Source organism: Neoarius graeffei, chromosome 20, assembly GCF_027579695.1.
Source record: "Neoarius graeffei isolate fNeoGra1 chromosome 20, fNeoGra1.pri, whole genome shotgun sequence".
NCBI classification, from domain to species: Eukaryota; Metazoa; Chordata; class Actinopteri; order Siluriformes; family Ariidae; genus Neoarius; species Neoarius graeffei.
Window position 1 is genome coordinate 44,928,681 of NC_083588.1, and position 13,990 is coordinate 44,942,670.

Consider the following 13,990-nt stretch of genomic DNA (forward strand, 5'->3'; position numbering starts at 1 on the left):
TTTCAAAAATAAGGAAATTTCAAACTTTTGAACGGTAGTGTAAATAAGAATTAAAATCTTGCTAAGTCCAAATGCTCATATGGTAAAAGAGTCAGCAAAAGTATAGACAAATAGAAAAAGTGAGCAATAAGATTGCTTCACGTACAGTAGTTTAAACTCTATTAATGTGCAACTGTCGCCATTCTGTTTCTGTAACGGACGTATTATGGGGTCTGATTGAAAGGGAATTTGAGCCAAAATGGCGGCGAAGAGAACACAGTTTGACTTCCGGTTAACTAGCTAGCTTTGGCTCAGCGCACTTCCGTACTACACGTCACCTCGGCAGAGTAGTATCTATTGGAGTGTACTATTGAGTACTTTAGGTTGGATTTAGCCATTTTAGCGGATTTGCTCCACCCCTTGTATGAGTCAGAGGTTTTTTACGAGTGCTCCAGTAGTGACAGCTCAAAGCTGTCCACGTCAACACTAAACACCACCATGGACTCCGTGGCTCTGGTAAGGCGACCTGAGATTTTCTTTTTCCATTCAGAAATGTCGACGTTGTGGTGTCAGAACGCACCTGTTGATTAGCCTTTATTTCCTCCTACAAGTCATCATGCAAGGATAGATTGTCTCAACAACGTGCATTGCTCCTGATGTGATTTTAAAAAGCTATCGTGCTAACACGAGTATTTTAAAACCTTCAGCTTGTTATGAGACCCAGGTAGACATGGGATGAGTTTATATCCGTCGAAAATGTGTTCTTTGCGCAATTGTGAAAATGCATGGAGCAGCAGGCGATTCTAACAGATGTTACTTCTCTGAATAGAGCAAAAAACCAAACAAACCACTGAATATACTACAATATTGTGATCGAGGTGCTGAGCTGATTGTCAGTTGTAATAAAGTTGTGCGACAGTAAGGTAGTGTGGAGTTAAAGTTGCAGTATGTGTGTGTGTGCGCGCACGCACGCGCGTGCATGTGCGTTTGCGTGTGCGCGCACTGCCTGGTGGGATGCGGGTGCCACGTCCTCTGTTATGGAGCTCCTCAGCACAGCAGTCTAATTCATTCCACAGGTGGATCTCCTCTTCAGCGTCTTTTTCAGAACTGGAAAACGATTTTCCTTGGTCGTTTTTGTCCTTTTGCATCTCTTGACACTCAAATGTTCAGCAAACAGGTCCATATTCACACACCACCACCATGATTATTCTTATTTCTCACTTCCAGAGCTCTAACTATAGCCTTTAAACTCACTGATGTTCATTTGTCTGTATTTAAATCTACATTTTTACTGTTCCAGATGCTTAAACCATTATTTATTTATTTATTTATTTTTTTTTTGGGGGGGGGGGAATGACGGATTGTGATCCCACTGTGGAGCCTTTTTTTTTTTCTTGCACTTCTTCTGAAATGAACTTTTAATCATGACATTGATTGATTGATTTTGAAACTCTTACAGTAAAACTGACTTGCTCAGTTTTCCCGCAGCCACCAGTTCTTCTCCAATGTCAGTCCTCCAGGCCCAAGTTCTGTGGTACACTCCGACTCTGGATCAGTGGCAGTCAGTGCATAACAGAACTTTGGTCTGCAGAGATTCTGCAAAATGGACGAAGACGAAGACGGGGGAGTTCTCTGAACCAGCAACACCTGCTTGCTTCGATAACTCATTCACGCTTTTAATTCTGTATGCTTTCAGATAATATATACAACCCCCTCATATTGTTTAATTAAAACACTTTCTATACACAGGAGCCTTCATTGTACACCGTTAAGGCAGTCTTCATCTTAGATAATGATGGAAACCGGCTTCTTTCAAAGGTGAGCTGGACGTTTTTTTTTTTTTTTCCCCCTGCTCTTTTTACCCAGCTTTACCTTTTTTATGTTTGAGAACTCTGTTTTATTCATTTGCATATTCATGCAAATGCATTTGCAATGCATATTCATTTTCATTCTATAACTGCGCTCTGTTGCTATTCTGTTTCTGATCGAGGAAAAAAAACAAATATAAACACACCTTTAAGCCTCACCTTAACTAGAATGATTGATTGTCAGGTGTGATGTTTAATCTCGATCACACCAGACGCACGCCACCCAGTGAGCAACATTACGATTAAAGAAAAGGATAGGTTGCGAAAATAAATAGGATTATTATTTGAATTGTTTCTAAGTGGATTATTTTGTGCTGTGCATGTGTGAAATGTGATTTTACAACAAACTATTTTGCACTTTCAGTACTACGACACAGAGCTGTATCCCTCTATGAAGGAGCAGAAAAATTTCGAGAAGAACGTCTTCAACAAAACGCACAAAGCAGACAGTAGGTTTTTTTTTTAGGGTTTGTTTGTATTTGAGAATGTATGCGTGAAAATGGTAATACTGACATGAAAAACCGTCAGATCAGTTTAACCCTATGCAGTAATGTCAGTATTAATGCAACAAGTAAAAGTATAGAACAATGGGCATTTTGTGGGCGTGTTTAAAATGTTAATTAAAATATTTCAGTTTAGAAACTATTTCGGTGTCATTTTTCTGACACTGTGTCTTAAATAATAATCATGTCAATTGTAATTTGCTTCAGATATGATGTAGTAATATGAAGGGACCATTTTAGTGTTCAAGGTTCCTTAGATGGTTAATGGTTCTAGCTTTCTAGAGGGCTACTATGTAGAACCTTTTAAGGTTTTTCCCCAGAGGGAGAAACTGAATGAATGTCTCGTACACACCTAAGAGTTAAATTCTCACATTATATTCTGCACTGAAACCTAACTAAAACCTTTATGATGTTAGATGTCTTCTTTTAGCTTACTGGTTATCTCCCTGACCACTATGGCCTTTATTTTAATTTTTTAACAGATTTTTTTTTTATCCCCCTTTGGTTTGCAAAATGTCTGTGTTGTAGACAAATACAACATTGTCATTAGAAACCACACAGTGTCCCTTTCAAACCTGGATCTTAGATTACAACTTGACAACAGTAATTCATCCACTCTCAGCTGTTTCTGTCTGGGTTATGAATAAAGCACATACAATAGAAAGTTTCCCCTCCGGCCTATAGGGTGATACTGTAGGATATTGTGCTGCTAACCCATTCTCTTGTTCCCACCCTTATTTTAGACACTTATGTCATGATTATAATGCATGACCCACATGTATGCTACTTTCTTTTTTTTCTTTTTCTAAAAGAAATGATATTGAATAGTGATTCACTGACACTGTTTTTACGGGGTTATTACTTATTGAGTTGGACACCTTTTTTTTTTTTTTTAAATATCGGTCCTCAGGCAAGGAGGGAGAGAAAATTTGGTCTCAAATTGTCATGAGGAATTTTCAAGTGTTATTGAATAACAGACAGAACTCCTTTCCTCCTTATGACCTTTCAGATGAAATAGCCTTCCTGGAGGGCATGACTATAGTGTACAAGAGCAGCATAGATCTGTTCTTCTATGTGGTGGGCAGTGCACAGGAGAATGAGGTGAGCCTTTCTATATAACACAGGCACTGTGTGTGTTCTCATGTACCCTGAATGAAGTGTTCATCATAATGGATCTCTGAGGTCGTCATAATTTTTTTTTTTAACTTCATATTACACTACTGTCTTACATTTGATGTAGCAGTTATCACAGATCTACCTAATCGCAAGTTGGCCTAGTGATTAGTGTGTCTCCCTTTCAACCGGGAGATCGTGAGTTCTCTTTGCAGTCAAGTCATACCAAAGACCAACATAAAAATGGTACCTACTGCCATCTGGCGAGGCATGCTGCAATACAGATGTGAGTAGGGAGTCAAACTCTCACAGTTACCAGAGGACTAGTCCCCCACTGTAACCCCAGCTATGTAATCGGTGAGAAGCCGAGGGCTACTGAAACAGAGATCAGCGCCGCCTGACATGTCTTGTGGCACGGGAAAAGCTTTCTTTGAACGGATCCTTGCCTTACCAATCAAGATGAAATAAATAAACCAAAGTATGAATCAGAGAAATTCTAATCTCTTGCGCTCTCTCTCATTTTCCACAGCTGATGTTGATGGCGGTGTTGAACTGTCTATTTGAGTCTCTCAATCAGATCTTGAGGTTTGTTCACATGAATCACATTCACTTTAACTATGCAATTGTATCCAAAACTCCCAAGTTCTTAGTCCACCCCAAAGAACTGTTTGTTTTTCATAAAACAGTTCAAATTAGGATGCTCATGTCATGTCAAGCCTCAGATTTACTACTAAATTACTAAAATATAAAGCCAAACTCCTTATTACCAGTTTGGAACTCAAAGTTCAGAAACCTCCTCCAGCTTGACAATGTGTGACATGCTGTACGTTACGGGCAGAGAAAAAAACGTCAGGACTAAACATTGATCTAAATATTCCCTCTGATTTTCTAGTATTAGCCACATAACATAAAAAAAATAAATTGGCTTTGTATCCAAAAACTATCGAACATGTTAACATGATATATAATATAAAATTAATTTTTTTACAAAATGCAGTTTCAATTGAATCTCTCAGCTCATACTTGCCATAAGTCTAACATGTATTTAAAAAAAAAAAAAACCCGCACGCACAAAAGAACAGAGGTGAATAGTTTAGAAACAGGATATTCAGATACATTTAAAATTTTCAGGATTTTGAAAATAAAAAAAAAAAAAGCCTGATATCTTACTGTAAATGATATGTTATTTCCCAGCTGGGAGGTCCGTATCGTGAAATACCGTGACCGAGGTCTTGAAAGTACTGAGCGAGGCCGTCTGGGCCGAGGTCAGTATTCAAGGCCGAGGTCACAGTATTTCACCATATGGACTGACCTTAAGCTGGTAAATAATATATTTATTTTTTTTCTTTACCAAATTCTAACAGAAAACGAGAGCGCCCGAAAGGGGAAACCGAGCCGAGCTGCCATTTTGAATCCTCATTCACGGCTGTAATGCAAATGGCTTCCTCCTCGGTATACAAGTGCACTTCCATGGAAGGAAAAAAAAAACAAACTACATTTTGTCACCTATGTAGTCCCCTATTTGTACAAAATTGAGTCATTCAGGACTCAGCCATGTTTTTGCTCGGCGTTAGCAACAGTTACAGGTTTTTAGCTTTCTCCTGAAATGTTTTCTTTTATTTCTTCTTCTTCCGGGTAGTAAAACTCGCTTTTGCTGTGAAGACTGTCGTTATCACTATCCATGATGTAAAATTAATGCTATTCTCCAGAGAAATGCTGGCAAAAATTTATAAGATTTTTGATAATCTTATAAATAAATCTTATAAAAAAAAAAAAGCGAAATGTTGGCAAAAAATGCTACCATGTTTGTTGTGAACGAGTGAGTCGCCAGAGGTCCGTAACTGGGGTGTGTATCGTAGGATACGGACCTGCTCGCGAACCAATCAGAGCGCGGGATTTGATGGAAACCAGACTGCGAAAAAAATAATGTATTATTATTACATCCACCAGTTTTGTTGGAGGATGTTATGTTTTCGCCTTTGTTTGTCTGTCTGTTCCCAACGTAACTCAAAATATAGTGAACAGATTTTGATGAAATTTTGAGGAAAGGTGAGCCATGGGCCAAGAAACAATTGATTAGATTTTGATGCAAATCCAGATATGTATGTAAACATATTAAAACTTTGGATATTCTAATATTTGGCTTGGTGAAGGTATATGTACTCGAGTTTGCTTCTAGTTATCTAGTACTAAATACTGAGTGAGAATTAGACTAAAATGTTTTTTGATAACTGATTAAATAAAAACGGTTACTCGGACCTTCATACCTTCTTGTTCAATTTCATGAAACTTAAATTCGTTCAGTTAATGTAACGGGGTATGAAGTTTTAATGTTGACCCTCTTGTTTAGGAAAAATGTGGAGAAAAGATGTCTGCTGGATAATCTGGATGGAGCCTTTCTGGTGGTGGATGAGATCATTGATGGAGGGTGAGAACTTTAGTGTATGACTACAGACAGCATACTAGGATTGCATGGTTGTTTAATCATTCAGGTAAATGCAATTTTTTTCGGGGGGGCTTTTTTCACCTTTATTGGATAGGACAGTGTAGAGACAGGAAATGAGCGGGAGAGAGAGACGGGGAGGGTTCGGGAAATGACCTCGGGTCGGAATCGAACCTGGGCCCCCGGATTTATGGTATGGCGCCTTATCCACCTGAACCACGACACCCCAACCGTAAATGCAACTTTTCAGTACAGATAATGTAGAAGTTGACTGTATGCAAACAAGTTGTTACTTTTATTGTATTGTGTGAGCATTCTGAACAGTCTCGGATCAGGTTGCTATGGGGTTGTGTTAAATCATGGCATTGGTGCGAGTTAAAAATACTTTTGGAGACATATTAATACTTGATGCAATGACATCACACACACTTGTCGTAATGTATTGCAAGTCATGTCACTGTATACTGTAATTATACTGCTGCAGTCACTAAGAGATGAGTTCTTTTCTCATACATGACCTCTGGCTCCTTGCTGGTCTTGGTTGACAGGGTGATCCTGGAGAGCGACCCACAGCAGGTAGTTGAGAAGGTCAACTACAGGGTAAGAGCACTAACACAGTGAGGAAAGCAAACACACTTAATGAGCAAAAATCAACATGGCCGCTGCAGGCTCTGTGACCTAATGGCAAAGCAGACAAATCATTCTGAGCTCACTCATACTGTCTGTTTCTATTTGGTGAATGCTTTTTACAAGATGGACTTCTTGGTCCAGGGGTCTTCATGGGACTTGGGTTTAGTAATTATTTATGAGCTGTTGTTGAAGGGAATGTGGCAGACCGGTGAAAGTGATTGTGCTGCATGCCTTTTAAGTTACACTGATTATCCACTTACTTCTATTAATTAATACATTAAATAACACACAGTGCTGTAATCCATGTTGTATGCGCGCACACGTTTTTCACATGGTGATACATATACTCCTTTACCTTGTCAGTGTGTGTCAGAGCAAGCCTTTGGCTTTGTCCTGTTCGATTACATCACGGGTAACGTGGAGGGCCAGGCACAGAAGAGCCAGCCTTTTTAACTTGCACAGAAAAGACGCTCTTCCTCTCCACCTCCCTTCTCACAGTAAAGAGAAAGAAATGGAGAAAACCAGAGTGGGAGGGAGAGAGGCAATAGGCAGGTAACTGCATGGAGTGGATAAGTGTGTTTTCTTTCTGACGCAGGAACAACACTTGACAGCAGTGTGTAGGGCGTAGTAGGGGTGTAACCATGCACTCCAGTCATGATTCGATTCAATTCATAGTACTACATTCTCAAGATTTGATTCGATCCTCAGACTGTTTTAACAAAGTATTTCTGCGTAATAAACAGTGCAAAACAATGTGCGTTTTATTTCTGTCTAAAACTAACTAAAATTGCTATGAACAGAGGTTTAGTATTGTAAACAAAATGTACTACAGTTCACCACATCTTTTAGTCAAATCAATAAAATTATTTTTTTTTATACAAGTGTTTGACTTGAGGGCTTGATCGACTGAAACATAAGCTCCATAGTAGAAATAGAGCTGTAAAGTCGGCTAAAATGACCGGTTTCCGCTGCCGTAGATCACAGATGTGCGGGGATGGTATTTGAAAGTAGAGCCCTGCGCTCCTGCGGGAGTCCCGCGGGACCCGACGCAAAGCAGTGCGGCGCGGGACAAATTTTGAAAGCTCATTGCGGGCGGGAGGGGGAGTGCACAATGCGGTAGCGGGCGGGAGAGGTGATGAGCTGCAGTCCTGCTAACTAAAAACGTGTTTAAAATAAAATTGATAAATTATTAATTTATGTCTATCATATATAATTTGTGCTGGATATTTTATTTGGCATTCATAAAAACATTTTAAGATGCCTAAATTTGTGGATGTGGTCTAATCTCGCGTACGTTTCCGCTTCCTTTCCGCTCTTCCGTGTTTGAGATCTCCGATCATGGCAGAAGAGCAGAGCTCCTCTAGTGAAGCTTGAGCTCAGCTAAGCTCAGCATGTTTAATTCCCCAAGCCAATGACAAGAACTTTCATGAGAAATAACGCAAACGTCTGCATCATGCAGGATTTGCGGGTGGGAGCGGGACTGAAAATCATAATTCTTTGCAGGAGCGGGACTTGCACAATGCGGGAGCGGGCGGGAGCGGGACCTGCACAATGCGGGAGCGGGCGGGAGCAGGACTGAAAATTCTGTCCCGTGCAGACTCTATTTGAAAGTACTGAAGAGCTCATTTAAAATGTTATGTGGTCATGTAACTGTATAAGTAAGTTATTCCACAAAATCGAGTCATACACGAGCTGATATAAGCCATGTATGACAAGATGGAGTGGAATAACTGTTTTTATTCTATCCATGTTCACTGGATTTTGAGAAACTGATCACTTTTTTTTTTTTGCAAATTTGATAACTTTATGCAAAACGTCCGACAAAATAATTTCCGCTTAGAATGTAAACAAGCCGGCGAAATGACGGGAGCAAGTTGTGAAAAATACTGCTATAATAATTCTTGGAAAAAAAAAAAAGAGACGTTCTTACAATCAATTTTGTTTAATTTTTTGGGGGATTTTGTGTTTGAGTAGAGTTTTTATTTCATCCTCGGTTGGTTCAGCAACATGGTCTGCCATTTTGTTTTTCTCTACTCACAGTATATGAGCTGATATCCTAGTAGTAGAGTAGCCAATCAGAGCGCACGATTGCTCATATCCTGTGAACGTGGATAGAATGTGTTGGACGTTGCAGTCTGGAGCTATTGAACTATCAGTCAATTCACAAGTTCGGATGATTCTTGCCTTGGTAATAGGAATCTCGCAGACTTGCCACAAAAGAACATGGTCACATGACCAGCATGCTCACTTCATTTCTCTCTGTGGCTTGTACAAATTGGGACCTCTAGTGTTCAAACAGTGCAATTGCACTATGTATAATTCCGAGAATGTTGATATTGCACGTTTCCGTGATGCACATCAGATTACTTACATTGTAGTGAATCACGTCATGATGTATTGTTACACCCCTAGCATGTAGTGATGGATACATTTTTTACAAACTTACCCTGTCCCACTCAAGTCAATCATATGTCATGGTCTCAAATTGCCCAGTTGTTCTGGGGGGGGGGTCATTGTTGGTCTGTATTTTCTATTATTTGATAACTCTGTCATGCTCTTACTTGGATTTCTTCTTTGATATCTTACAAGTTTGATCATGTATATGTATAAATGTGCGTATGGGTAAAAGATGAGGCTTTTATTTGCATCTTGAGCCTTTTCATTTTACGTTACACTCTTCAGTTTTCTTATAAATGTGTTTACAGGATGAACTGACACACTGAAAGAAAACTCCACCCAGAATGACTTGAATATTCTTCATAATTATCACATCTCCAATGCTGTGGAAAACTTTTTAATGAAATTCTGATTTTTGTTTAAACATGTAAACTTTCATTGATTTAAGAAATCATTCACATTAGCCACAATGCCACCCAACTACCTGCTGACGGCAGTGCTGGTGGGTTTTAGCCCTTACTTCATTTCTACCTACACTCTCGGAAAATAAAGTACATTACTGTACCTTTTCGGGGTACAATGGATGGTCACTGGTGCAGTATTCTCAAAGGTACTTATTTGTACCATTTTTATATACTGCTTTGGGAGCATGTATGTACCTTTTTGGCCATAGAAATGTACACCAAGATACCCTGAGGTCCAATAACGAGTCCTAGAGAGTACATAAGTATAGATTGTACCTTGGGGGACAGAAATGGACTCCTCCTGTACCCCCATTTCTGACCGTGTAAAGGATGATGAAGCAACACTTCAGTCCTCTAAATATGTCCAGCTTTTTCACCTCCTCCTAATCTGTACAGTCTTTGCTCAAATAGATGAAGTTCCATAGCTTCAACTTTCATGCTAATACTGCCATCAGTGACATTGTGCCGGTCAGCAAATGCATCATATCGCTGCATTGTTCAACTTCGAGTCCAGTGTTTGCTATCTCCATTACTTCTACATTGAGTTTAATACAACATTTGAACATCACTGAAAAAAGCTCTTTTTTCTTTTAAGCGTCAACAGCAACATCTGATTGTTGTACCTTTTTATGATTGATCATTGCTTTCTTTTCTTGATTTCTATTAAACTCTGCTGTAACTGGACTAGCTGTGATGTAAGAGTGACAGAAGACCAATAACTTCTCACAGAAATTGCCACAGTACGGCACCGACCAACAAATTGGGACACATCACAAATGTTTCAGTATAATGGCCTTTAAGTTCAGCTAAAAAAAATTAACAAGAGTTCTAACTTACAAAGATGACATAAATGGTCACAAAGCATACAATTTAATCTCTCTCTCAATTATATGTCTACAAATTTGAGCACATTTTTTATTTTTTGCATTTGTTTCCTGTATATCATGTATGAATGTGCTCTAGTTTCTCTGTCTTCTCTTTCAGAGTGATGACATCCCTCTATCAGAACACAGTGTGGCTCAGGTGAGACAAATCCACACATTCATAATTGCTTTTGTTATATACACACGCACATCCATGTAATCGGACATTTTGACGTAGAATGACTGAAGGAATGTTTCTGAATCAAATATTACTGATTTGCTTAGAAAACTAGTGTATGTGCAGTCTTTTGAGACAAATCCCGTATTAATCTGATAATTCATAACTAAATCCTAGCCTAACCCCCCCCCCCCCCCCACACACACACGTGTGCACTGTTTTATTGGACTGTGTTTTTTGCACATTGCAACTGACTACTATTTCTTAACAATTAAAAAGATTAACCAAGTCTCTGCTGATGTATGTTGCCACATTAACATTTCAGTAATATTTTGTCTTTTCTGTCTGAGTTAACCTTCCTGTACTAACCTTGCACTAAAACCATAATTTATGCAGCACATCAGTGAGAAACTGGCTAAAACCACTAATGTAAGTGTATTCATGCTAAAACATACACTTGCCCCATATACACTTTTTTTTTTTTTCTTGCACAATTTCAGTAGATATTACACTTGGTGGGATACAAATCAAGACTCCACACAGATGCATGGAGTTTAATGATTCAAGTTTTCCAGCAAAACTAATTTGCTGACAGCAAACATTATTTTTTTGTCTCTGAGTGGACATTTAGATTGGATTTTAAGATCTCAGCACAGGAATTAAATGGTTGAATGCTTGAATATTTGAGTGGTAGTCGGTTTATATTGCAATCTGCTGTGTATACTACTGAGTGCTGGATAGAAAACTGTTTTGGTGGTGTGGTCACTCACTCAGGGTTAAGACTGTTGTTTAATGGTGGTCCCCAGGCGCCCCCTGGTGTCGGATGATTGATAATAATAATAAATTTTTATTATTATTATTATTATTATTATTATTATTATTATTATTATTATTATTCAGTAGTAGTATTTGTTCAGTCATCATGTGGTGGATTATTTTTAATTTGTCCTCGCTTTATAGTTTGTTTCTCACAGTATCACGTTTAATTTAGTATTTTTAAAGCATAATCTTTAAACAAAACAAAAACAAAACTCAATGGGTTTCCTGAATAAATAGAAGCTAAAATACTGGAGTCAAATATTCACACACTATCTTCATCATAGGCTATTTCATATCCATTGTATGCAGCTATGAAGTAATAGCTTATCTTTCATGTTTTTTTTTTTTCAGGTGTTACAGACTGCAAAAGAACAGATTAAATGGTCAATACTAAAATAATCTTCACAGTGAGTGGCTCTGTAAATGATCTGAAGTAAATTGGGGAAATATTGTAGCCATTCAACTTTATTTTTTATGAAACCCACTAGGCTAATTAATTATGATACTAGCTGTAGGTTCAGCTGTTTTTATTATTAAGCCATTCAGACTTGAATGCTTTATTAAACAGGTTATACTGTGCATAAAACTAAGAAGGGTAATTTTCCACACATTTTGAGTTTGATAGCTGTTATTCAAGAAGTTCCTTGTATTTAGTAGCTGGTATGGACCGCAACGAGGGACCTGATTTGCACTGAATATTTTCAGCATGTGTGCACCAGATGCTAGGTTAAAAAAAAAAAGTGTGCTGTAAAAATGTATGTAATCATAAATTGTGTCTGATTCAATTTTGTAGCCTATTTATTACTTTAAAGTAAATATGGGATTACAATTGTAGCACACTTCTGACAGTTGGAGCCAATGCATTTGGTGTATTTGTCATTTTAACACTTATCAGTACAACCTTAATGCACTACAAATCTCACTTTCTACATCTGTTTATCCTGATCACATCTGCTTTAAAATTGAGAGAGAGGAGCCTCTCTGACAAGTGGCTTTGTTACATTAGGTTATTATTATTATTTTTAGGTTGATTTTGTTACACTGGGCCTATTTTCAGGCCCATCACAATCCAGATACTATTTTTGAGTAAAAAAAAAAAAAAGTCTTTCAGAAGCCAAAGAGTAAATGGAAATGGAAACTTGTTACTGAAGAAATATAAGAATGTTATATTCATGGCTTGTCTTAAATTAGTTAAATGTGGCTATTTTAGACACTTTATTTTTACTGAAAACTTTAATAAGACAGGATATTTCATGATCTGACTTACTACAGGTTAAAGAGTTGCATATTATTCGGACATGTGTAATCCCAAGTTTTTATTTAGGTAAGATTAGTCTAATGAATGATATTTTATTTACGAAACACTTGACCTGGGCTGGAAATTGTCTCTGGATGTTAATAAATCTCATTTTGGTAAAGACAGTCTGTCCTCCAGCTTTTTTATTTATTTTTTTTTTATTTTTTACTTGACTAGACCATGACTCTGGTTGGTGGGAGGAGGGTCGGGAAGGAACTGACCAATTAGCTTTGTGCTAGCTTGTGTATTCTGTATATATTAATGTTGATAAGGTAGGGGGCGTGTCTCGCGTCGTCATTGGACGCCTAAAGTTCCTATGATTGACGTTGGCGTGCCGCCCATATTTTGAACCAATAGAGCTTTGAAACAAACCTGATTGGCTTCATTCAAACCCGCCTCTGCCTCATGAAACACTGAGGAGCCTGTTGATCATCACACAGCAGGGTTTTACTACTGAGGGTTTGTTTGAGGGATTCATCGAATTACATATCCAAGTCTTTAATACTACACTTGGAGACTTCGTTAGCAGGGAACAGATCAGACATAATTAACATAATTATCCGAGCTGATGAAAATGTGCTGCTGAAATGTCTTCCTTCTAAAGTGCACTGAGTTTCGGTTCTGTTTTACTTCTCAGATGTTAATAACCACACTGTAGCAATTACTTGATATTTATATGATTGTAATAGGCCCATTAAATATATTTATTGTATATTGAGTACTAATTAAAAGATCATGACCATTAAATATAATTTGATATTGTATATTAAACAAGCATATGAATCGTTTTAAAATTTTTAAATAATTCCTGAGCTGCGTTTCTCTCCATTTAGACCTCCTAAATTTTTTTTTTTATTATTCTTTGAACTTAAGCATAAAGTATGTAACTTGCATCAATTTATATATCATCTTGTGTTGTAAATTTTGAACAAGTTTTGTAGTTTAAAATTAAAATCATTGTTCATTGTTTCTAATTATACCAAGGCATGACTGTGGACCTGTATGGCTAATAAGCCTGTCAAAGCCATAAGATAAAATGACAAGCGGTGTTTAATTTCCACAAAGTTCCCGAAGAGCTACACTTGGGAAAATATTAATAACCAATTCAAATGGTATTGAAAACTATATTTTACTACCACCTATCATCCGGGGCATTTTAAACAGGTCTTGGAAACAGGCACCCCAAAAAAGCCTCCTCATTAACTGGACTTTAGAACAATCTACAGTGATTATTTCATTAAATATAGGATTTTAAAAAGATGAAGTGCAAAATTAGCCTGGCAGTTTGAGCCGAGCTTTGTGTGTGTGAGGGAGAGATTGCATATACATGAACCTCAACATTCAGATAAAGGGTTTGTAGCTTAATTGCATATTTAATCAGGCATGTTTTTAACCTTTATTTTGCTTGTGCTATGTGAATATCAACAGTTGGTCAT

The 13,990-nt window shown here is 37.8% G+C and overlaps 1 protein-coding gene across 3 annotated transcripts; it reads left to right on the forward strand.

The window, feature by feature from the left end:
* Positions 1-387: 387 nt before the first annotated feature.
* copz2 (COPI coat complex subunit zeta 2) lies at positions 388-12,679 on the forward strand. Of its 3 annotated transcripts, XM_060901786.1 has the most exons (10): positions 388-495; positions 1,729-1,797; positions 2,212-2,296; positions 3,360-3,451; positions 3,993-4,048; positions 5,814-5,891; positions 6,455-6,506; positions 10,382-10,420; positions 10,835-10,867; positions 11,609-12,679. In XM_060901786.1, exons 1-10 carry the CDS (start codon positions 478-480, stop codon positions 11,654-11,656), a joined length of 570 nt encoding a protein of 189 aa, XP_060757769.1. In that variant the 5' UTR covers positions 388-477; the 3' UTR covers positions 11,657-12,679. The 3 variants fall into 3 exon arrangements, with proteins under 3 accessions (XP_060757769.1, XP_060757771.1, XP_060757770.1); XM_060901788.1 differs by lacking the exon at positions 10,835-10,867; XM_060901787.1 differs by lacking the exons at positions 10,382-10,420; positions 10,835-10,867; positions 11,609-12,679 and adding an exon at positions 6,900-10,366.
* The last annotated feature ends 1,311 nt before the right edge of the window (positions 12,680-13,990 follow it).